Consider the following 24,996-nt stretch of genomic DNA (forward strand, 5'->3'; position numbering starts at 1 on the left):
TGACTCAGGTAGCGATTATATTGCCGTAGCTGCCTCACATTTGCATAATGTCCTGTTTTTGATTGTGTCGCGTGCCTAAGGAGGATATCACAGGCAAATATGCATTCCCTTCATTTTCCTATTGCATGCTCTATGTAGCGCGCCATGGATCGTCCTTTTAAACGTTCACCTTTTTTCTCTTGTGTGTTTTTTTCTTCCACCCTCGCTCCCTACGCTGTTTCTTTTCATTTTCTCTCCGGTCTGTGCACCCCATCATTAGAGAGCGCTGGCTTTTTTCCTCCCCTCACTACCCCTCCTCTTTCATTTCCTTGCCCTCATGCTCTTACTGTATGGATTTCTCTTGTTCACGTGCGTGCCTCTGTCTTTCTCCCTCTGTCTCCCTCGCCCTCCCTCCTTTCCTGGGTAATCAGCTTATCCTATGTGTGTCCAAGCCTCTATGTCTGCGTTCCTCCTCTCTTTGTTTCGGATTCATTCAGCAGGGAGATTAGAGATGCCTATTTGGTGCCTTTGTCTTCAACCGGCGGCAGTAGCGCCGAGTTACACCGCACGGCGATGGCCTCGTCGTCAACAGCCACATCCACTCATCATGTGCTCATCACACCCTGATCAGTGTCAAGGGCCAGATGCGAAATAAAATCCAAGGCTGCATCTGTCCACTGGGCAGTGTGTGAGTTTGAAGCTTCAACTCGCATCACAGTGATTGACTGCTTGATTGATTGACTGACCTTATTTAATGTTTAAAGGAGGACAATATATTCCCTGAACCAATTGTCATTGGAGAACACAGATGCACCAGTCTTTAAAAAACTCAAGGATGTCAGAATAAAGCCTACGCACTTATTTTTTGTGTTCATCAACAGACTGCTGTACTGAAATCTTGAATTGCCTCCATTTAAAAGAAGCAGCGGATCTCATAAAAGGGAAATTATACCTACTGTACTGTAGGTCACAATTACTCTTTTCAGCAGGCAGCAGGTAGAAGTATTCAAACAATGAAGATATTCATTGTGTTAGGTGAGAACCTGTCTATGCTGTGGCATTGACGGAGAAACATAATCAACCTAACACACAAAAGCACTGGGGGAAAAAGTGACACAAGGGTAGAGTGCAAGACAGATAACAGTCTATTTACTCCGCTCTCTGTTCAAACATTTGGCAGTCTGACCTCATTTAGACCTTGTATTAAATCACAATATCTGTGTGGATATCACTGCTAATGCAGCAAGTAAATGCACATCACGATCTGAAAGTTATCAGGTCCTTTAGAACCCCTACAGAGGTGATCAAACCTCAGCCAGGAGTAAATACAGTCCACACAGTGTGTACCCACATCTTGCAAACAGTGCAGAAAAGTCTGAACTCACTCCAAAGTTTGCCATCCGCTCAGCTTCTCCAAAGACACCTACAGTATACCACACTCCATTCCCACCAGTTCTCACTACTTTTCCCCTTCCATAGCATTTACAGTAGTTGCAAACTGCAGCAGAAAACCACACGTCATCATTTTTGTTGCCTTCCAGGAAAGACTCATAAAAGACGACCTTTTCCACTTCAATGAAAAGTAAATCCAGGCTCTATAGTATCAAGTCTAATGATCCAGCACCCATCATGCTTGTTCTTGTTGACAATGCAGCCTCCCAAACTACTTCCCCCGCTTTGCATAGGGCACATGACAAATTTGGTCCAATTACAATGCAGCCATAAATGATGATGAAAACACAGACACACTAAATGCCAGGTACTGTATAAATGCAAGGACATTTCAATAATACAGACTGCATTTTAATAGCGGATGTATATGGGAGCTTTGAGCGTTTAAGCTGTGTGGTACAGTGTGATTGGGAGGCATAAGGAGAGCAGAAGTGCAATGGAGCCATAAATAAACTCCACTGAGCAGTAGCTGTGTTACAATACAAAACCTTATAATAATGATACCATCCAACAGATTCAATGCAAAGACCATACACACAATAAACTTGCAACTGAAACAATAAAAAATATGCTACTGTATGTATGCAATGCAATATTCAAAACTGCTTCAGTACAAAGGGTTCCTAGAGTTAGATCTAAGAGTTTAACACTTTTTAAATGCCACATGGAATGAAATTTAAGACCAATTTTACAATAACCACAATTTAAGACATTTAAATACCATTTAAAGCCCTATTTTTTGATTAATTAACTCAATGCCTTTTAAGACTTTTTAAGGATCTACGAGAACCCTGAATGATATACTTTTAGAATAACTTTGTTTGAGATTTTAAGGTAAAACAAGCACTCAGTTTAATCGCTCCAACTGTTAATGAGTCAGTCAATGCTAAAACTATCAAAAACTTCACTGTATGTGCCAAGACAGGACACAGCCTCAAGGACTCTGCCTGTCAGTCTGGCTGCTGATTCACTTTGACATTGGATCAGCTGGTAAAGCAGGAGTGCCAGACTCCGCTGAAGACTGCGGCCAAGTCGGTGCTAAACTGGTAACTGTATCACAAATTATTTACATAAAACAGCCATTTGTAGTTGTGTTACAGACAGGGAAAGTGAAATGGCAGAGTGTCAGGTTCGCTGACACAGATGCTGCACGCTCGCAGCAAAACAGGATGTCAACAAGTATTTCAAGTAAGAATGTAGTAATACCTAACTAGAGACAATTTGCAAATATTCATACTAGTGGGAATTATGTTCATGACAGCGGTGGGATCAAGTCATTATTTTGCAAGCCACAAGTAAGTCTCAAGTCCCAAGTCAAGACAGGCAAGTCCCAAATCAAGTCCAAATATGTTTGTTGGAGGTTGTTGCATCTCCATCTGTATTTTTTTAGTCACACGTTTTGCATACTGTAATTCACTGTTGTTGATCACCATGTAGGTTTTGTATGCAAACAAAATTACCTTTAGTATAATTTTTTCCAACTGGTGCTCAGTAATGTTAGTTCTTCATGGGTCTCTCCTGCAGCTTGACTAGATGCTGTCAGATTGGTTCAAACACAGTGGATCAAAGTGGAATTAAGTGTCAGCGCACTGGGAATGAATAGTGTTAATGTTAGATGAGTCAAGATATAAAGTATGAATTGATTCAAAGCATATATTCTAAATGACATACTTTTTAATCTTTGGGCTTTGGGGGGGGGGGGGGGGGTAATCAAGCATTTTCATGTCAAAGGCTCAAGTCCAAGTGACATCAAGTCACTGGTGTCGAAAGTAATGAAATTTGTGACCAACTCGTGCGACTGAAGTTCACACCTCTGGTCCATGAGAATATATATGTGCAATACTTTTATCACCTATGGTTCTATACGTGACAGTGCTATGTTAGAGGCTTGAATAAGACTCATCATCCACTGAGTGGACCTTGATATCCTCAGCAGAAACCAGACTGGGGAGAATTCCCAAGACAGCACACAGGTGAATTAAAATGGCTTTATGGTTGTGGTATCAGCGATAAGATCCCCTTTCCCCAGACACACTCCCTTCCACCAGCTGAAGTGATGGCATCATCAAAAAGAGGCAATAAACAAGAGCAACCTCTGCTCTTTCATTGGTGGAGCTCCTGCGCTCAGGGGTAACCCTCAGCACTCAGACTCAATCAATACAAATGCTGCGCTTTACAGCCACGCACTTGCGTCTTCCGGCACCCCGTCATAGTTGTGAGTTTCGCTCAGTGCAGTGATGGGCTTCAACAAACAGATACACCTTCCCAGGAAGCCCTTGGTCTGACCAGCCATGCGTCAATGACAGGATGGTTGATTTCCACCCCTGCAGCAATCAATTAAAACACCCGTCGGAGAATTCCGGCAGGTAATGGGAGAAAAAGGGGGGGGTAGGGTTTGGGGTGGGTGGTGGTGAGAGCGACGGACCTGATCAAAGGAAAAGCCAGTTGAGTGCGGAGCGCAATAATAAGGGCTCTTGTTGTCGGAAACGAAGGGAATTAATTTATTCCAAGGCTGACGTTGTTATTATTGTTAGGTTTGTTTAATCTGTGGTGTCTTTGTGAAGTGACGGTTTAAAGCTGACAGCTCTGCAAATGTTGGACCCCTAATTTTCTCGACCCTGGGTTGCTGCAGAGTGATGTGTCTTTTAAGAGCACCTGAGAGGAAGCAAAGTGTGTTACCGCTTTGCAAAATCTCAAAGAGCACTTCTGTCTCAGAGTTTTTAAACGACACTTGCTGTTATTATGATGATGCTAGCAGGTGAGATTGATCTGTTCTGATGTAATCTCAAATTGCCTGAGTGGGCCTGGGTGGATGAGATCTGCCTGAGATTGATGAGGTCTAATGGAGTCTTGTTTGGGTGCTCTTGATACCTTTAAGATCCGATGATACTGGCGCGCCACTGCATCTTAATTCAGCTTAATTTAGCCACAAATTACTTATCAACACTTGCGCCTTGTTGAGTTGTGAGTTTTCCACACTGTGGCTTACGCATGTGTAATGTTTCAGCATGTCTGAGGAGTTATATATGAAGATAACATGAGACACAGCAATGTGCATAATGTGTGATGCAAATCATCCCCAGGGCTCTGGTGCTCATGGTTGGATCTTTGTTGGGAGTTTAATCAATCAGCCACAGCGTCTTAATTAATCGGCATGATGAACAGGAGAAATAATTGGTTTTCTGCCAGATGTGAATCTGTTGCAAACTAATGCCAGCCAATCAGGATCCAATTTATAATCACAAAACTGATCTGGACGACAAAACACTTAAAGGATCAGAGAAGAATAAACACACTAGACAATGGAAGTAATATGGCTTTGGCTTCGGATTTAAAATTCTGATAGGAGGCAGTTGCTTCTGCATGTTGTACCGAGGTATTTCGGATGCCTAATTGGATCTACATGGTGTCAAAAAGATCATCAGTCTCATTGATTGAATAGGATGGGAAATGTGGTGGAATGTCATTGTCTTTTTTCCTTTAAAAAACAAACATATTGCTAATTAATTGGCATGCAAACAATTAATTGGCACCTCCCCAGATGTTTCTGAGAGAATCTGCAGAAAACTAATGAGGGGTGTCTGGTTTTCCATTGAAGCAGCAGATGTCATTAATTGCAGCCCACACTGACAATACTGATCTGCCCCACTCCAATCAGACCAGGTAACCAGTGGCTGAAACAAATGGAAAAGCACTGGAGCCAGTAAATAGCCGGGGTCGAGATTGAAAACCACTGGTTTAGCCCAGTGCCAGCGGATCCAAATGGAAAAATAGCTTAGGCCTCTTATTAATGTCACAGTGGCTAGGCGGTAATTCCCCCAGGCTCTGTGTACCTCGGCTTGTTAATGAGTCACTGCTTATCAGTCAGCCTTGTTAACAGGCAGAGGCCTCCCATCCAAACCGCCTACTGCTATTGTGTGCTAGCCGTACTGTGTATTAGCCAAATGTTCCCCCATCTTGGCACACAGGAAGTCAACAGTAAACAACAGCAGCACACACAGGAAGTAGGCATCGAGCCAGTGAGAAAGAGCTGGTCCAGGGGGGGAAGGAGCCCATTTTGTGGCAGGATAAAGTGAACCGCTGGCAGAGGCACACACATGCGGAGCCCTCCCGCCTGTAAATCTTACCACACTAACGATTGGTCCACACTGCTCCCGTCCTTTAATCCTCATTCATTATTGGTCTCAGCTGGAAGCATCGGGCTTCATTCACTTGTTCTGACCAGCAGAACTCGTTGAGGTAAATAAACTATTAGGCATGTTTTCTTGTCACGAATGCAAACATTCTCCTGGGGTCTGGGATCAGGCTGCCATGGAGTTGAGGGCCAGGTGGCTGATGGGAGGCCACAGCGAGCTGCACTACACACTGTCTGTTGAGTGCTCAGGCTGACGGACCCTCCGCACTCCACAGCAGCCCCGAGGTAACTGGGTCAGCAGTACAGAACCAGGGCACAGCCGGCCAATTGCATGCCTAATCTGTGCCCTTCTGAGAGGCACTTTCCATCCGCAGCGCATGGCTGCACATCCAGCTGTGGAAATGGATATGTCAAATGGCGCGCAATTAGTGTCTCCCCGATTCGTTCACTCGCTCTAAGGAAGCCTGGTCACAGATAAATCCAGAAAAAAACAGAGTTACTGCTGTCCTTTCCCTGACTTTGACATACATCAAATGAAGATGGGTCACTGGAAGTAGAAGAGTTGGGAGTCCAGGGTTGGACAAGAATTTAAGCAGGCATGACATGAAAAGGGACAAACAGTCTGCATGTTTTTAATTCACTGTGGACTCTGAGTATTGCAGTGATGAGCAGTCCTGCTCTCTGATGGCTCATCTGCTCTTGCATTGATTTGCTGAGCTAATCGTTTTTCCTCTCTGATACATAACATTGAATTATTTATGCTAAGTAGACCCTTCTGTTCCAGGGCCTCTTAGCGTGGAGATCTCCATTATGACGGCATTATCTGACTGCCCACCCCGCCCTACTCCATCTTCTACTTAACAGCTCTGCTGCTGTGGCACAACAACACCAATCAGACAGATCGGAGCAGATGTGAGCGATGGACCAGTGCTCTGCAGCTTACACACATTTTCCTCTGAAGCTGCAACACCACTGTGGGTCACATTTCTCCAATGTCTGGAAACTATATAGAACAGTCAACACAAGATTCGTATATATATATATATATATATATATATATATATATATAGCAGGGAAGTATATATATATATATATATATATATATATATATATATATACTTGCCTGCTTGCTGAATCTTTGGCACTGCTTCTCTGCGTTGTATGTCAGCTCCCATAAGACCTGAGTTCCTCGTTTGCCAGAGACAAAGTCTAAAAATTGTCAGTATTTCTTGCGCCAATTCCACCAACAAAATTCTTACTTCAGTGATTTAAAAAATTGCATTCTTATTCTTACAAATGCCTCTCGAAGTAGCAAAAGAATTATAATTCAGTTTTTTTGACAAAAGTTATTCTGATTGATTCCGCTGCGGAAATGTTATTAGTTTTGTTGCAGTGTTGTGAATATTAGTATTTGATTATGCTTCGATTGCAAAAATTAATGACAAGAAGACCTTGAGTACAACTAAATGGTTTACAACATGCACACCGAAACTCTGTTAAGTCAGCACTCCATCCCTGCTTTCCTTCTCCTCTCAATTGCACCCTTTGACGTGTTTTCTCATCTCCTAAACACTGTCAGACGTCCCAGGCTTAATTACCTTCCTTGACTGACATGATAATGTAAAACAGCTCTTAGGTGAAACCAAAGCAGGAATTGGTCATGCATGGTCAGGCCTCCCACTAGGCACACCTTAATCAAATGTGACATGAGTCTGAATGCGAGCCAAAATCGTTTTCGGACCCAAATAACGAACCACTGCCTGGGTCTCAATGACGAGCTACACGGTCGGGGTCAGCACTCTGAAGAGAGATTGATATTTCATCATCAGCACCTCAATCTGGAGATTGTTTGTGTATTTCTCATCATTTCTTCAACAGCTTTCTGGGGCCTTGACAGGCCTCCATTTGCATTTGTTTAGCAGTGATCTCATCCTGGCTTCTTGGCATAGCCAGATTGTTTCTCACTTTTTGCTGCACTGACCACTGTGAGCTCACACTGACACCTCTCCACTTTCCCCACATTTTACATCCAAACTTGCGGAAACAAAAGCATGCATAATTCAAGGGAAAGTAAAAACAGCTGATGTGGATAAATTAAGTGGAAGTACAGTAAATGTAGTGCGTGAGATTGCATATCTGTGTGCAAACACGTGTACACTGCGCAAGTGTGTCCATACATGTGCATGCACTGTGCACTCACGGATGTATTCAGATGTGTTAAATTGTGTGGGTGTGCACAAGTCAGTGCAAGGGGCCTCTGAGAATACAATATATATTGCAGATGCAAATCAGGGAACGTCTATTAGAAGCCTTCTTGCCTTTTGTGTGGTCCTATGGTTCTATGCCAAACACTCTGCGCAATTAAACCCTTACTGTAATGAGAAAATATCAACAGGATTCTACCTGAGTCAATCAATTTTCTGTGGATTGAGGGACAATCCTGATACGCCTGTTTTCCATTGGCACGATTTGCCCTCTAAAGGTTGTATTACCGGCAGCCAGTCGCTTGAGAATTATGTAATTGGAAAAGCACATTGGACAGTGGATTCCTGTTCACTATGTGCTCGCAGCGGGAATGATATCATTACAAAGTGCTTCTCTCATCAAATCCTCTCTTACCATCCGCTTTCAGCCACGCCCAGCTCATCACACACTGAGCTTCAGCCATGATGAGTGTCATGTGTCTGCACCCTGTGTGTATGTTACGTGCGCACACTACTGTGTTGCTATTTTAGAAATGATCAGATGATTACTGCTTATCTCTAGGTGGTATAACCCTCTGACACAGATATGGTTCAGGCACACGTGAGAGACAGAGATGCTGAGCAGGTGAACATGAGAGGAAGAATGCTAGCGCCTGGAGTGTAAGCTTGCTTTGTACTTATAAGTGATTAAAGATGTCATAGAGAGAGGGTAAAACAGGAGGAAGCCACTGGGGCAAGTGAGCTACTCCAGCAAGGACCTGCAAGTGTGTGAGGACTCCTGTACCCACGTGCAAGTCACACACATTCCTCAAAAACAACGGCAAAAATTCCACTGGGGTCCGGGGAGGTGGGAGTGTCCCATGTGCTTATTAACGGCTCTCTGATTCCCTTGTCATAATACAGGAAACAACAAAAAAGCCTCAAGTCAACAGATAAGGGGCACCACCAGAGACAGAAAGAGAGGGTCGGGGAGGTCAGGGGCCCAGGGACAGACCGCGAGATGAAGAGAATAGGAGGCTGATAGATAAAGAGTGAGAGAGGTGCTTACCGTAGATAATGTTGCTGTGAACCGCAGCTGCGAATAGTACTGTCAATAAGCTGACACTCCATAATGCGGAGGGGGCTGATGGGAAGGCCATGGTCGGGCGCACAGATCCGCCTGTCTCACTGAATCCTCAGGAGGGCAGAGGAGCTCTGGAGTGTCACCTGCAGAGAGAGCAGTGGAGAGAGATCAGGAAAACAAGCAGGGCAAGCCGAACGGCCACTAATTGCGTCCCTTGCCATTGGTTGGCTGCTGCTGAATAAACGCTTGGCCCACCCGTTGCTCACGCGTTGCTCCATGGGTATTCATCGATCTGCTTGTGTCATACCATACTGAGAGGCGATTGAGAGAGACGGGGGTAAGAGGAGGGGGGGTGGCGATTGAGCCAAACAGCGGAAAGGATGTGATGATGGTGTATAGGTGGTAATGAGGGTAGAAGAGGAGGGGGGGGGGGTGTTCATATTACTGTGCAATTTATTCATCCACTTTAACAAGCTGTGCGCATGTGGAGTGAAGGAAATCGAGTGTTTTGGACAGCCCATAACCGAGCCCCAACTAATTCACGCTAATTGGAAATAACGCAAAGCAACAATCACCCAATTGCTCGTAAAAAAAACACAGAGAAGAGGGAAGAGGAAAACACAACACAGCGGAGAGATGCACCTGTCGCCCGCTGAGAATACACGGTGCGCTCTGCAAAAGACTGGAAACGGACAGACGTGCATAATAGCAGCTCAGATACTCGCTCTCCCTCTCCCTCTTTGTCAAACACACACACACACACTCCCTCGTTTTCTCTCACGCACATTCCTTAAAATAGCAATGGCCTGCGCCGAGGTAAGCTCTCGGTCCATCTGCGAAACGCTCCCTCTTTGCCAACGCTGACAGGGTGCCGTGGCAGGAGTGTTGCCTGCGGGACGGGCGGGCGGTTAAGGGCGGGGATAGAGGGTGGGATGGAGGAGTGGGGTGGGGTGGGGGCACGGGATGGGATGTGGGGATTGGAAGGGGTGGGGTGGTGGGGAAGGGGCTGTGTTTATTGTTGCTCCAGCCCTTCCTGTTGAGTGATGGCGAGAAATGAAAACAAAACTAGAACAAGTGCATCCATGGGAAATAACCCAGACACTCTGGGCGTGATTTAACACAAGTTCTTGCCGTCTGCTCTTGAGTGGAGAGTAATAATAGTAATGGTGATAACAGTGATAATAATAATAACTGCTCGTGGTGGCCTGCACCGCTGCGACGGACCGCGGGAGCACCGGAGTAATGTTGCTCAGGTCGGAGCCTGTTTCCTCACACCTTCTCCCGCACTTGCAGAAATATCTGCTGCTGACGGGATGAGATTCAGAGAGTCTTGTGAAAGGCTGGGGGAGAGGTGGCTGCTGCACACAGCGCGCAGTTGTGATGCTTTTTTTTGTGCAGCGCGATAGAGCCAGCAGTGCCGGGAGAGGAGAGGATGCGAGAGGAGTCGGGTACAGAGCAGGCAGCCCGACAACTCAACGCATATTCAGAGTAAATTATAAAACACGGGGGGATTATACAGCTCTCTCCCTGGGCAGGCATAACGGATTACACACGCGCACAGACACACACACACACACACACACACACACACACACACACACACAGCCACCTACCCAGAGTGCGCACACAGACACATTCCTGGAGACGGAAAAGCGTCAGCACTGACAGGTGTCTCCTGTCCGCCCTACAGGCTACAGCCTAACCCCTGGACAACATTACAAACTGCGAAGCAATGCACGGCAACAACCACACACACGCACACACACCGTTATATTCCGCCTCCGGAGTCGGGTTATGTTGGCGCTGGTCTCCAATAAGGTCCCCAGTACGGTCACTCCTTTGATGCGCAGCAGTCGCTCGTCCGGAGCCTTCTCTCAATCTGTTTTTATCGACTTTTTTATCTCCTTGTTCCTTCTCCTGACTCTTTGTTTTTCTTGCTTTTTCCTCCCGTGCTCTCTCTCTCTCTCTCCCTCACTCTGTGTTTGTATCGCTTGTCTCTCTCTCGCTCTCTCTCCACGGCTGCCGTTCACTGCAGCAAAAACAGTCTGTCTGAAAGACGAGAGGGAGGGGAGGGAACAAGGGAGGGAGGGAGGGATGGAGGGAAGAAGGGGAGGGAGGGGATTTTAATACGATTTGGCCCGTACCATCGGGATAACAGGGCCAGAGCAGGGGCCTACTGGCTGAGAGCAACATGAAGGAGATGGAGCAGATAGAGGAGTGTGATCTCACCATACCGAGAAATAACCATAATGTTGCTATAATACTGCACAGTGAGTCTACAATGACCTTATCGCACTTTATGGTATTTTATTATCTCCTGTGGTGGCACATTACTGTAGGATTCCCCGTGATAGCTCTGCTCACTCCATCTAAAGCTTTCACACTGAGTAGGTCTGGCAGCCTGTATCCCTCTTCACTTTTATCATAGGGTTAGACCTACATATCTCCTATAAAGTGAAGCAGCAGAGGTCATCTGGAGTTGATTGTGACGGTTCTCAGTAGCCTATAATGTTTCTTATCATTGATATTATGGAGCTATTATCCCTATCTGGCAGATAGGCCCGCTGCTATTTCCCGTAGGCCTGATAATTTTTTGCAATATGGTAATGATATTACTGAGTCCTTGGCCTTGTGGAGTTGTGGGACTTTTTCCTGTGTCATTGTATCTCCATATCCTCACAATACTGCTGCCTGCCTGCGCCTTAAACAGTCACTTTATTGGGACTTTTCATCTGTTATCACCTAAGAAAATGTATCATGCTCCCATCACGTCTACAGCCTACATCATAATGTTTATAACCCCAGGGACTGCATACAAACTTTATTATACGGTAGTGTATATATTCCTGACATTTCACGCACATGCATCAGGACCGTTTGGGAATCAGGATCCAGGGGATGGAAGGGGGGGGGGGGAGTGGAGGGGTTGTTCAACTTGCCAGAGAGGATTAAGGATTAGTTTTTACTGGCGGATTAGGTCTGTGTGTGGGGAGGCATGATGGGGTTAAACATGGATGGCGGCAGCCGCACGACAACCCAATCAGTGGTGACAAACTGAAACCGGGGAGGTGGGTTTGGAGAAAACACAAAATAATAAAAGCCATGGGGAGCCGGGAGGGGTGAGAGTCGGGGCGTTTGTGGGATCTTCAAGCAAGCAGCTGCTTTCTCCACTGGAAAAAAAAAAAATAAGTAGGCTAGTGCAGCTCTGGGCTTTCACGATTTGGGTAATGTAGGTTTTTCTAATGCAGAAACCAAAGTCCACCTTCAGGGGTCCTTGAAAGGATTCCAGAAAGGTCCCCACTCTGATTCCACTAAGTGAAAACCACATAATGACTATTGCATTCCTTATTCTCCATTTGCACCGCCACATTGTTATAATTCAATACAAAATCTGCATTCAAAAATGTTGAGACGACACCATTCCCTGGCACTATGAGTCATTTATGTTCAAAGTAAACCGGAGTCTTTCTCTCTCCCTCTGTCTCTAACCCAAATGGGAGAGTAGAGATGCAGCATCTGGCATCATTAAACACTTGTTATGAGGACGGAAAAGGCTTTAAATGTTTTGTTGTTGGCGCTGCATTAGAAAAGCTTTTGCTCCGGCTTAAATGAGTGGACAGCCCCAGGTGCTGAAAGCGTGCTCGAGCGAGCGAGCGTGCGCGCGTGTCCACTGACTTTCACACGACGAGGCTGCAGGGCGCTGTGTTGTCCTGCGGTGCATACGTGATGGCCGTATAGAAGACCGGAGCCCGAGCATGCAGCCCTGGACAGTAATAGGCTGGTAACGAAGACGTGCTGTGCTGCTACACCGGAGCTGTGGTCTCAGGCTTTTGCCCGTTTGAAATCTGCATATTAAAGCGCTGACCTTTGCGCGCTGAAAAGGCTCGTGCATGTGAGATTCATAAAACAATACATCCCACATGCACCAGTGTATTGGGCCTCTGCAAAATAAACACATCCCCAAGTCTTTCCATCCATCTATCTATCCTTCCATCCTCTTTCGTCCACCTATCCGTCATATCTCTTGTAAGACACACAGTAGTTGCACAAGCAATAAAACAGCATCCCTACTTTTTTCCATCACTCATCCAAAAAGCCACAACCTTTTCATCCACATCTCTGCCGGGACTCGAACCCGGAGCCTCTGGATTAGAAGTCCAGCGCGCTATTCCATTGCGCCACAGAGACTGTGCCACATTTTTTTCCGATCAAAAGCGGGTTTATACTCCCCCTCCCAGCCCTGCGCAGCATCCTCACCATCCCTCAGCATCAGGACCGCAGCCCTGTGGAAGATAATCAGCCGCCCGGTAGGGGGTGCTGCCGCCGCGTAATCACTAGTCTCTTAAGGCTCATAGAGGAGGCGAGGGCTCCTGCTCTCCATCCCCCATTGCTTCCTCACGGGTTATCTCGTCAAAACATCATAATGGTGATATTATCGGAGCAAAACCAAACGATGGAACATCTTGCATTGTAAACGCATCGATAACTACGAGGCAAAGTGCTCACACCTTGCAGGGAATAGCTCCAGTGAACAGCCCATGTTTTTATTACCTCAGTTACTGTTTCACTTTGAAAAAAAAACATGAGGAATATTTCTACAGGGTATGGTGTGAACAAACTAAAAGCAAATCAAGTCTTAAACCCCGCAGAGCTTGAGCAATTTTTCTGTCCATCACAATAGAAAATTGCAGTCCGATGGAACTCTAGCTCAGATGGAAATGTGCCTGTAACATGGATTAGGCTCGATGTAGGGAATCGTTTAGATGCCAGACAAAAAAAAGTCACAACAGAGAGCAATTTTGCAAGTGTTGTTTTTGTAGTGCCAATTATTTAGTGCTGGCAACTGTTAAAGAGATGTTTGTCCAGTATTGAAGTTGATATGGCTCTGAGGAGAAAATAAAGCATTAAATCAGCGCTTGTGTTTTATAAACACTGACAGTTATTGTAGACAGTTTGCTGAGTGCTTTATGTTTTATCACATGCGTGGCTCATAAATCCATTTTATCAAGAGCAAAGTGAGAAGGAATGCAACTTGACAAGCATTTTTCCTCCGAGCCACCAGTAACAAATTGATAAACCAATTCTGTTGAAGCTAACTGAACTAAGTGGTGGTTTTGTTTCTTATCGCAGGTTCAGTTGATCCAAACAGACACATTTTCAAACGAGCTGTTACAAACCAGTATGGGTGTAGCCTCCTCCCCACAACGCTTACTGTTTTGTTTCCCCCGTGTGCACTTGTTACTGTACCCTACATAAATGGAGTTGGATCTGACATCACATCATGGCTTGCTTTTATTCAAACTGCAGGACAAAAGCTGTTCAGGTGCAGCATAGCTCCTGCGTGGCTCAGTGGGAGGCAAGGCCTGAGGCAGGCTGCCGGTGAGGAGCCTGTTCACATACACAGCTTCCACCACTGGGCTGCCTCTCCACATTTCAGCCCCTCTCTTTCCACATGTTAAAAATGCATCCGAGCAGCTGCGGCCGAGGGAAAGGTAAAATATGAATGACAGCCTACAGTAAACAGCCGCTCTACAGACACAAACACACATTCCTGTGCACAGACACGAAGGGCAGGCACACGGTGATTGAGCACCGAGGGCAAAGAAAAGTGATTAATGAATTTGACGTCACAGCACGATTAGATAAATTACATAAGGACATAACATGTAGGTCACGTCTAATTTTGGCCGTCGGTTGTTGTTCACACAGAGAACAAGTGTGAAATAAACTGGGTCACATTTGCATGCACTTTGCACTCCTGCTGCATTTGATGACCCCAAAGCTTTCCAGAGTATAATTAATTCCAAGGGACAAAACATCACAACACCTTTTCTGCATACAGCATAATATAATCCTTTATTTAATACTTTGATGAAATGGGGCCTTCAGTAGGCCGGAACAGAACATATACACAAAACTCCCACAGTGAATCCAGTCCACATTCCCTTCGACTCTCTCCTCCTCTTTCCTTCCTGCTCATCTCTTGTTGTTGTCAGCTCAGAGGAGAGCAACTGCTATGGAGGTGATGACGGACAGAGCAATAACTGTGTAGCCGGTGCGGTAGACCTCTGGGATCCTGAAGCCTTTGCCAATGTCCCACCACTGATTTAAATAATAATCAACAAGAAAAGAGAAGAGAGAGAAGAACATTTAGTGTAAGAAGGACCAACAGCAATAAAATCTTGGCAAATGGAATATATGTTCTATGACATCAGTAAAATGAGATGACAAAAATGAAAATCATGAATTGCAGAGATCTGTCTTCTTTAAAAAGCTTTAAGTCCTGACACCAAACATGGCAATGGCAACAAACTACCAAAGTATCTCAAATATAGAGTGGGGGAAAAAGGCAAACATTTGCTAGATCTATTAATAAATGAATATATAAATAAAATTATTAAGTCTTACCAAGTGGCGGATGCCGTTATAGGTGTGGAAAGATACAGGGAAGGTGATGCCAAACTTAGCCAACCCAATGAGATAGGGGCCAACGGATAACGAATGGATCAAGTCCAGGTAGTAGGGGTAATTCCCCGGCAATACCAGCGCTGCCAAGGCAAAGGCTGAGATAGCTAGACACAGACAGAAGTAATGAGACCGGAGATTGGACAAGATGTGGATGGGAATGGGTGTTAAAGGAAAAATGTTGCACATGCATGTTTTAGAGAGAAAGCAATAATTGAGAAATGAACACATGCCAAGGACCAACATGCGGCTACTATTCGATTCAGCTGGATTAGTCTCCATGAGTCACCACATCACCAGACCCCACCAGGCAGTAATTTTTAAACATCGGACTGTGTTATGTAAAGACTTTTGTCCCCTGCTGACTTCAATGAAGGCCAAACAATGGTTCTGTATTGAACAGCCTTTTCATTGGCTGCCTGTTAAAATGAACTACACTCAATGGATCTGTCTAAGCTTCTCTATCTGTGCTGTGTGGATGATTCAAAGACCTAATGGCAGAGGAAATGTTCCTTGTTGAAACACATGGCAGGTGTGAATCAATGTAAACACAAAAGGTAGAGCTGCGCAAAAATAAACATGCATTGCATATGTGAACGGACAACCTTTACAATCAAATAAATTAATTCTGAATTTTCATTCCATATGCAAAATAGAATTGAAGGTAGCAGCAGGATATCTGAACATTACATGAAAATTTTATAAAAATCAATATGGCTTGGAAAAATGACTCTCGGCATGCGATACTTTTAATTTCCCAGCCCTTTGCAAGGGAGCCACACAGTTGATTTCAGACACACTGATTAAGCATGTGTAATCTTTTGAAAGATAAGTGGTGAGTGACTGTTGGCAGTTGAGGGTGTTGACCTTTATTGAACCCATTAACACATAAACAAAAAGGGCCCAGCTTTTGCAGTATGGTACATCAAGGTCAAGAGTACTGATACACAATGTCACAGCAACACAGGCTCAAGGCAAATGAATAAAAGCTGTTAGCAGTCCAGTATTAGGCTTGATTTTCACATGCAACAGGCTGAATTGTATTGAACAACTTCAGTTTTGTAATGCCAGTAAATGCTCTTAGCAGAAATCAATAGCAATGGACTAAAATGCCCTGAAGAGATTTTCAGGGTCAATCAAAAGCTGACAATGGCAGTAGAACAGCTTCACTTCCATGTTAGAAAAACATAAAAGACTCACACAAGTATTATCAAGCGTTTGTTTTTTTTTATGTGGGATGATTAATTACAGAAGGAAGAATAAAAGCAGGCATATTTTATTTTACTTTTATTATAGTTGACAAAGAATAAAAAATGTGTTACCTCCACTGAGTCCCACTCCAGTTCCTCTGTGTGTGACGGACATCATCATGGGGACGGACCATCTGAGACACAAAGAAAATGCCACACGTTTACTAGGATGGCAGATATATGTTGTTTGTCTCAGGTTAAATTTGGGCTGGCAAGTTGCATCACTGCAACATAGCACAGAAAGAAACACAGGACTCTTCAAGGATTTTTCAGCTGTAGGCGGCAATGCTTACTGAAAGTGACTGAGACTCACAAGGCAAAGCTGGAAGCCATGAGAGTGAATGAAAGCAAATGACACTTTCATTTACAAATTCTAATATCTACAGGTACAGTCAGAAATTAAACATATGCTCTTAGACAAAGTTAACGGGTGAAAGATTATCATTTAAATCACTAGATCCCTAATATGACAACCAACCAACAGTAGATGTCAAAGACAAAGTGCCTTAACATCAACTAGCCATAAGACTGATCCAAGATGACAGAGAAATACAAGGTGAATAATAAAATTGAGCCAGGGAACTACTGTGAAATTACACGACACATACTGAATAGAAAAGTTTTCTGTACAATAGGTTTTAGAATATTAACTGCCTGACAATACATCAGGTTGCCGACTGCACTACATGGATCCAAAGACAAGAAAATCTCTATCCTGCTGTTTTGTTATAGTTAAAAAATGAAAAGGCTATAAGATCTGAAAATTGACTTTAATAGTAATATTATTTTCAACATGTTTAATGTGCTACAGGAGATTTTTTTGTGTCTTTGAAAATATTAAGCTGAAATAATAAAACACAAATGGAGCACACGCTTTGACTTGAAGAGTTGGATATTTCAATCCTTCATTTGAGATTATTTTCTGGACAAAACAAAGACTACACACGTGACGTAGAGTACATACTTGTAAATGGTGAGATGAGGAGACATAGGTCTGTTTAATTTGGCATTTTTAGCCCAGAACTTGTTCATCTCGTCCTTAGCTGTGGTTCCCATTGGAGCAGCACTGCAGAGAGAGAAAAATCAGAGTACGGAGGTATACAGATGGTTATAACAGTTTATAGTACATAAGTTTTAGCATGTATCTGTATCATTATTATGAGAAGAAGTATTGTATGTATGTTAACCACACTGAGACTTTCTCTCTTTCTCACACGCATGCCCTCATGCGCACACACACACACACACACACAACTTACTGTCTGTAGAGAACACCATAATGTGGTCTGGAGAGACATACACCCTGGCGGGCCAACGTCCTGTAAACAAGTGTTAGAATTAGAATTTTAATTGCTATGAGGATTTTTGTGTCTGCAGTCAAATAGAAAATAAGACAAACACAGTATCTAAGACACACCAAGTTAACAATAGGAATGTTCAACATTGTTCAGTACTTCATTATATCTATTAATCAATCCACGTTTATCCTGTGACTAATATTTTTAATAAATGCTGTCTACACCAACACTACAAAGTCATTACTAAGTCATATTTCTGACAGCAAGATTTATCAAATACCCTACTATTCTTAAGCTCCCATAAACCCGTTTCAAACAAAGACTACAACTATGTTCAGTCCAGTTTTGGGTTATTTAGGCAAACCAAAGTCAATCTGATCGAGAAGAAGACGAACAGATAATGTTGGTGCAGCCGTCAGTGTCTGTCAAACCATGCTTGTTCATTATCGTGCGAAAGAAGGAATACAGTAACTTCATGGGAAAGTGCTAAACACTGGTTTATCAAGCCCGAGGAGCGCTGTGTTCTCCGTTATCAGCCAGCCAAGGTAAACGAAGTCAACACATTTTGATAACGTAAGCAGTTTATTCTCTATGCCCTTGTCTTAGGCTGCTATACTGTTGGTTAAGTCACCACAGTTTAGTAACATAGCTAACAGCTAACCAGCGTTAACTCCGAGCACACTAAACATCCCGGTTAGGAAGCCGGGATTATCAACGGTGATACAACGCCCATATGAAGGCTAAAGGCAGCAAATAATACCTTTGAAGTTCGTCATTAATTGACTAGGAGCCAAAGTCCACTCCCTACTAGCTTTCTAATACCTGAAAAACAGCTAGCGTTAGCCCGCTAGCTAACCTCAGCTAGCGCTGGGTCGCACCATATTTACATATACAACGATATTAACCAAAGAGAAGAGCTACACTCGGGCGGGCTGTCCTCAGCTATAACACCATTGTGCTGTAAATGCGCCTACTTGACATGATAACTCCCAAAAACGACACAAAAAGCTTTTCCTGAGCCCAAATATTATGTAGCACTGAAGTACTGACCTTAGAAGGAGCGCCATGTTTGACAAGCAGTCAGCGGAAGTGACGTTAGCGGATGTTGTTGTTCCGCCCGGTTGAAACCTTGAGCAGTTGTTCTAAGGTCAGGTGCGATATGAGTGAGCTGAGGACGTGTGATTTTTACATACTTCTTTTCTCATTTACATACATGAGCTTCCCCACCATATTACACGGCACCAAATACTTTCATACTGATGAGCCAGTAAAGAAATGAATGAATGAATAAATAAATAAATAAATAAATAAATAGAGATTAATTTCAATAGAATAAATGTCTGCTAAAGTAAATTTAAAAATGCTACTAGTAGTAGGCTACTATTATTATACTGTTACTGCTATACTATTACTACTATACTACTCTTTATTTATTTATTTTGCATTACTATAGAGTTTAGACAATTAGTTGATTGATTCATCTGTTGCATTTTTTTTTGCAACTATTTTGATAATCAGGTAATCATTTTTCAGTCATTTTTAATCATTTTTAAAGCAAAAATGCCACACATTCTCTGGTTGTGAGCATTGTCTGCTTTTCTTTGTCCCATGGGATAGTCTAAACAATTACTTAATAGTTCATCAATGATGAAAATAATCAGTAGCCCTCGTCAAGTTTATTTAGACAGTGTTTACAACACAACCCCATACATAGATATCAAGGATTTGTTAAATGAAATGATGCAATACAGTAGGTGCCAACATTTACAGTGAAACAACAGAACATGACACAGGAGCAAAACTGCAAATTAGTACACAGCCAGTCCAAACCTGAACTATTGTACCCACACCACCAACCTTAAAGATCCCAAGATAGGTGATACGAAAACATAGAAAAAAATGCAGCAGCGCCGACATCCACTGTCAGGAAAAAAAATATGTAGAAGTATTGGAAAAAAAGCCACACACAATCATGCAAACTCATGCAGATAGCTAACAGGTAGTAAGGTTAATGATGCCCTGAAGCAGCCCTTGACTGGGATCCCAATGGCCTGGTGCTACAGTATGTTGCATAAAATATAAGAACAGACCATGTAGGACTCAGAGTAGACAAGGTTTAGATTGGTTACATGAGGGGTAAGACCCCTTATAACAAAATTTTCTAAGTAAGTAATTATGAAATTGTCTTTGACTTAACATTTAAGGGGCCCTGAATACATAGCTTCCACAAAGCAACTTGGGAGGAAAATGTTCAGCTGCCTGTAGATTCTTTTTTTTTTTTTTTTTTTTTTTACTGTTTTGACAGTAAGGTAACGAGTGTCCAGTGAATAGAAGACATGAGGACATAAATAATGGATGATGACATCAGGAGGAAATGAGCATAGGCAGAGCCCTGCTGACACCAGGTTTGTGAGGCCAATACCAATTTTGATATTTTACAGTTTAAAAATCTGTTAACAGTGTGAATTGGATGCTTTTTCTGACATACAAAATAAATGTGTCAGTGCTTACTGGTGAACAAATGACACAATGGTGACAGTTACTGCACTTATTGGCTTGGATAGTGATATATCTGCCCTTAACAATCAGTCTGTGTTTATTTTAATGTGGCATGTGTAGAAGCAACTGATACACTTGCACTCAACAACATTACAGTTTTGGTACAAGGAGCATCCTTCCATGGGCGGATTATGAAACAGTGGGCCCCTGTGCACAAATACAGAAAAGGCCCCACCACTTCTCCTCCATAGGACCAAGACATAGACTTTGTGGTTTTGCCTCTTTTCTGTTGTTGTTTAGTGTCTCTTTGTAGTAATTGTGTCTTTTTTTTGGTTGTTTTGCCTGCTTTTGTAGTTGTGTTTTGTCTCCTTGCAGTTCCTTTGCATCTCTTTGCAGTCATACAGTATATTTTGCAGGGTTTTTTTGCATGTTTTTGTAGTTATTTTGTACCTGTTTGCAATTTATTTGCATCATTTCATGGTCATTTTGTACGCATTAATATGAGTGACATTTGCATGGGCTCCTTGGTCTACATCCGGTAGGCCCATTCAGAAATCCACAAATGCATTTTACATATTAAAACAGACAAGTTGATCAATATATTTTCCCAGTTTAATGTCTAACTATCAATTAACTCAAGAGTTATACTGCAAAAATAGCAATTAAGGAATATGACAGACAAAATCAATAAATACCCATTTAAACGACTGTCAGGAATATTTTGGAATACATTTTATTTGGTACATTTCACATGGCCGTTATACATCAGTTTGGTAACAGTCTATGTAAGGCACATAGGTGTACATTCCTATTGTTCTGCTGGAAATGTTTTCTGAGAAAACAAAGAGGAAAAACTCAAAGCACAATCAAAAGCCTATTTTCAGCAGTATTTTTTATGATAATCAGATTTGTGAACTGATCCATGCAATATTACAACTGACACACACACAGAGTTCTCCCCTCACAAACACGCACACACTTACATGTACGCATACAAACACAGACACACACACTCACAAACAGACAATTCAAACTGACATTTTCTGAATGTTAATAATATGTCTCCTGCTCCACCCAACCTGGAAGAGAGAGACAGAAAAAGAGAAAGTGTCAGAGACCAAAATGACAGGCGAGCAGTTTTCATAATATCCTTTTGTAATGTTCTATTTGTATTCATCTCGTTGCCTTTGTCTCTGTACGTTTCCAAATGAATCCCCTTATAACTCTAAGACTCTGATCAGCAGCCCGTGACACACAGATTAACAGAAATGATTAACTGTCACGATAAATTGTATTTGTCTCCCCATGTCTTGGCCCTCATCAGCTGAAACGTTGTGGCAGTGAACAGATTTGGAGCTATTGTAGCGTAGTGCATATCATGTGTGTGATCTTTGGGGCATATCTCAAGAGTCTTCATCAGCTTGCTTTAATTTCCTTTCTCGTCATTCTCGACTGTTTCTGTTGGTGTTGGACAGGTATAATCTGTTACCTGGTGCAAGGTTTACATATGTTCACTGACTTGTTTGAGTGTGATTGCTGCCTACATGCTATGCATTTCACATGCTGCTAAAGGTTTTTGCCTTTAGGCCATTAGAAGAATCATTATGATCATATGTCTTCAGTGCTTCCATCAACAAAATTAGAAGTGGCTTATGTTTTCAGCCCTGTCAGTTAATTAGCAAAATATATTAAAAAGTTAGGAAGGACTTTGGTTGAAATCTAGTGCAGATGCAGCCGTTGGCCCAAGAATCAGATCAAATTAAATTTCAGAGGTGATGTGTGATTTTCAACACTGAATGTTTTCTTGTTTATTTGCCTTGATTTTATGCTCCATTTACCAAACTGAATTCCCATGCAAAGTGCCAGGCAGCAGTGCATTTACATGCTATTTTGTCAGAAATCAAACCTGGAAGACAAACAGTAATCAGTCAAGTGTTGAGGAGGCTGCAGCTTTGAAAAGCTGGAGAATTGTTCAGCTTTTTGTGTGGCTTGCTGGAAGCTTGATAGTTTTCAGCTGCATAGGTTATGGCTAGGGTTAAGAATAACTTTTAAATGGAAATTATTACAGTTCCTGCTTTAAAAAAAAAAAAAAAAAAAGACAACACATAACCACATAAAAATCTGCCAGAAAGACTTTGCAAATTGCAAAATTTGCATTGTGTACTTTGTCCAAAAAACAAAAACAAAAGAGATTTCAAAATGACGGCTCCTGGCAACAGTGCGTGTTTTCAAACCCGTGCTTTCAGCATTACACCTAAATTAAAGCTTGTAGTCTTCGTCGTCAATAATCATTCCTAATTGCTACCAACATTGTTTTGTAAAATTGGTACCTGTAGTTTCCTTTTTTTGTTGTTTGTTTTTTTAATATTATGTTTTGGCGTTTCTGCTGTTATTTTGATAGAGCGAGAGAGAGTAAATGCAGAAGAGGGGTGGATGACAGGCAGCAAAGGCCCTTGTCTTGTTTTCATATAATGTTTTTGTGCTCATTTAGTCTGACACTGAACTTGATCTTCGACTGCGTGTCACCATCTGTCAAATACTTGCTGGGATCCTTCGGGTCAAATCAGCAAAGCAAAGCTGTGGTGACTTTGTCAATCAGTGTGTCCTTAAAGGAGTGGACAGTCTACTCTTAGGATTTTTTTTTGTACAAGGACAGTAGGCTCGAAGAGGTACAGAGCACAGGAGAAGAGGTCTTGATGGAAAATGGCACATGCGCTTCCTGAGATAGGGGTGTCAATCACTGCACCATCACTTGGCAATTTTTTTCTTTCAGCTTATTAACAAGACAAAGAAGGTTGAAACCTTTTAATCTTGGTTTCTCTTAATAACTGCTTACCTCCAGGGTTCCTCCTCAGAATGAATTTACGGACCTCATCATAAATGAAGATGAGAAGACTGTATGGGAAGGCACAGAACCACCACAGGGTCCTGAGAGGAAGAGAAAAAGAGTTTAACAGTGGCGGGGATGGATAGAGTAGCACTGAGTCGCAGGCAGGGTGCAAATTGTTAAATTCATTGCAGCCATTTTTGAATATTAAGGATAACAACGTGGTGTTTAAGAAGATCACAGACTTCATTTAAAGTCGAGAGTGACAGGCTAATGGCAGCCTATTAGGTCTTTAAGAGGTTATTTTTCGGTTCGGTGGAGATATGCATATGCAGAGCGTACTTCAGGGGGTACATGCGCAAGGCAACGTCCATTCCAGGGCAGTAGGAGAGGAAAGCAGCCAGAGCGGTCTCAACAAAGAGACCGAAGATCAGGATCCTATTCCTGTTGAGCAGGGAGAAAGGGAAAGGTTCAAACTAATCTAAAACACTCACAGAAAATGTTACAGTCTATTACTTAAAGATGAATCTGCCTCTAAAGTACATGCCTTAAATTTACATCCTTTTATCCAACTTACATTCAACCTCTTCCTTCCTCCCTCACTTACTTCATGCCCTGCTGAAAGAGGGAATTCCTCCTGGTCTTGCAGATGATAAGATCGGCCCATTGCACAATAACAATACTGACGAAGAAGGAGGTGTGGCAGGTGAATTCAATGATCTTCCTCTGCTCGTAGGTCTGCAAGGTTGAAACACACATTGTATTTAGTCCTTGGTGAGTATGGCAATATTCAAAGGGTTGTGCTGGTTTGTCTCTAGCCCAGCTCCTTACCCACTGCTGCCCGTAGCTGTCCTCCAGATCATTTACTTCGCGGTCGTCCCACCTGACACGGACACCCACCAGATCAGACGGGCGGAAGCCGTTCTCAGCCAAAATCACAAAGTAGGTGAAAAAACCAGCAGTAGCCTGGATCATCCCTGGAAACAAAAATGTGCAATGAATCAAAGCCAAACATAATCTATTCACCTATTCTCAGTGTTTTTAGAAAGGGTTAACTACTGTGAACATTATTTTACATTTCAAGGCAACACTTTATTTTACAGGTCTGTAATTTCATAATAATTTCTCTTTGATGTTTTCTGTAAAGAACTGAGGCATTTGGTACAAGTTAAAGGGAAAATAGACACAAAGTTTAGCTATTACCAGCCCAGTGTTGTAATGGCTGTTACTGTTTTCGTGTGTGTGTGTGTGTGTGTGTGTGTGTGTGTGTGTGTGTGTGTGTGTGTGGATCCAATCACATCACTGAGTGTGAAGCAGAGGTTAAACCATTATCATGTTCATTTGGGGATATTAGTACAAGTTACAACTACAGTAATGTATGTATGTATGAATAGATGGATGGATGGATGGATGGATGGATGGATGGATGGATGGATGGATGGATGGATGGATACAAGGCCAGAGTGTAAATTCTGTGCCACTGGATTTGACTTTTACTCATAATGTTGTATCCCATCAGTGTAGCAATAGGGCCAATGTTGTTACAGAACAACTAGGAAAATTACAGGATTTACAGATAATGGGTGTCATTTGACAAAAGCTATTTTGACAGCAGCACTAATAATACCAACGGTCCAATATTTTGTATCACTTATTTGCAGGAGTTATACCGAAATAAGACAAATAAATTGACCCAGAAATTGCACATTTTATGACACTCTGGACATTCATCCTCCGTCCACTTGCTGTTTGCCACTTAGTATTTGTTCAGCAACAGCACAGGTGATTATATCTTCCTCCCTCTGCCCTCTATAATGTTGCTGT

The 24,996-nt window shown here is 42.8% G+C and overlaps 3 protein-coding genes and 1 non-coding gene across 7 annotated transcripts in view; all 4 read right to left on the reverse strand.

Annotated features, from left to right (window-relative positions):
- cadm3 (cell adhesion molecule 3) overlaps positions 1-10,895 on the reverse strand; it is a 100,702-nt gene extending 89,807 nt beyond the window's left edge. For 2 of the 4 annotated variants that reach the window (XM_050074723.1, XM_050074722.1), the window contains exons 1-2: positions 10,600-10,895; positions 8,819-8,976 (exon numbers count right to left, since the gene is read on the reverse strand). In XM_050074723.1, the coding sequence (XP_049930680.1) occupies positions 8,819-8,909 (91 nt within the window). In that variant the 5' untranslated portion in view covers positions 8,910-8,976; positions 10,600-10,895. The remainder of the gene's footprint in view (positions 1-8,818; positions 8,977-10,599) is intronic. The other 2 variants (XM_050074721.1, XM_050074720.1) reach the window with 1 other exon arrangement.
- A 2,052-nt stretch (positions 10,896-12,947) lies between these two features.
- On the reverse strand, positions 12,948-13,021 carry trnar-ucu (transfer RNA arginine (anticodon UCU)). Its single transcript has one exon. It is a non-coding gene; the product is annotated as a tRNA-Arg (tRNA).
- Positions 13,022-14,661: 1,640 nt separating this feature from the next.
- sdhc (succinate dehydrogenase complex, subunit C, integral membrane protein) lies at positions 14,662-18,990 on the reverse strand. The gene is made up of 6 exons (XM_050033658.1): positions 18,897-18,990; positions 17,808-17,867; positions 17,513-17,614; positions 16,621-16,682; positions 15,242-15,405; positions 14,662-14,935 (listed from the first exon to the last, which is right to left on the reverse strand). The coding sequence occupies exons 1-6, from the start codon at positions 18,911-18,913 to the stop codon at positions 14,831-14,833; spliced, it is 510 nt and encodes a 169-aa protein (XP_049889615.1). The 5' UTR covers positions 18,914-18,990; the 3' UTR covers positions 14,662-14,830.
- Positions 18,991-21,064: 2,074 nt separating this feature from the next.
- atp1a2a (ATPase Na+/K+ transporting subunit alpha 2a) overlaps positions 21,065-24,996 on the reverse strand; it is a 47,730-nt gene continuing 43,798 nt past the window's right edge. The window contains exons 20-24 of the mRNA XM_050074764.1: positions 24,004-24,149; positions 23,780-23,910; positions 23,515-23,616; positions 23,182-23,273; positions 21,065-21,424 (exon numbers count right to left, since the gene is read on the reverse strand). Of these exons, the coding sequence (XP_049930721.1) occupies positions 21,396-21,424; positions 23,182-23,273; positions 23,515-23,616; positions 23,780-23,910; positions 24,004-24,149 (500 nt within the window). The 3' untranslated portion in view covers positions 21,065-21,395. The remainder of the gene's footprint in view (positions 21,425-23,181; positions 23,274-23,514; positions 23,617-23,779; positions 23,911-24,003; positions 24,150-24,996) is intronic.

Source organism: Epinephelus moara, chromosome 21, assembly GCF_006386435.1.
Source record: "Epinephelus moara isolate mb chromosome 21, YSFRI_EMoa_1.0, whole genome shotgun sequence".
In the NCBI taxonomy this organism is placed as follows: Eukaryota; Metazoa; Chordata; class Actinopteri; order Perciformes; family Serranidae; genus Epinephelus; species Epinephelus moara.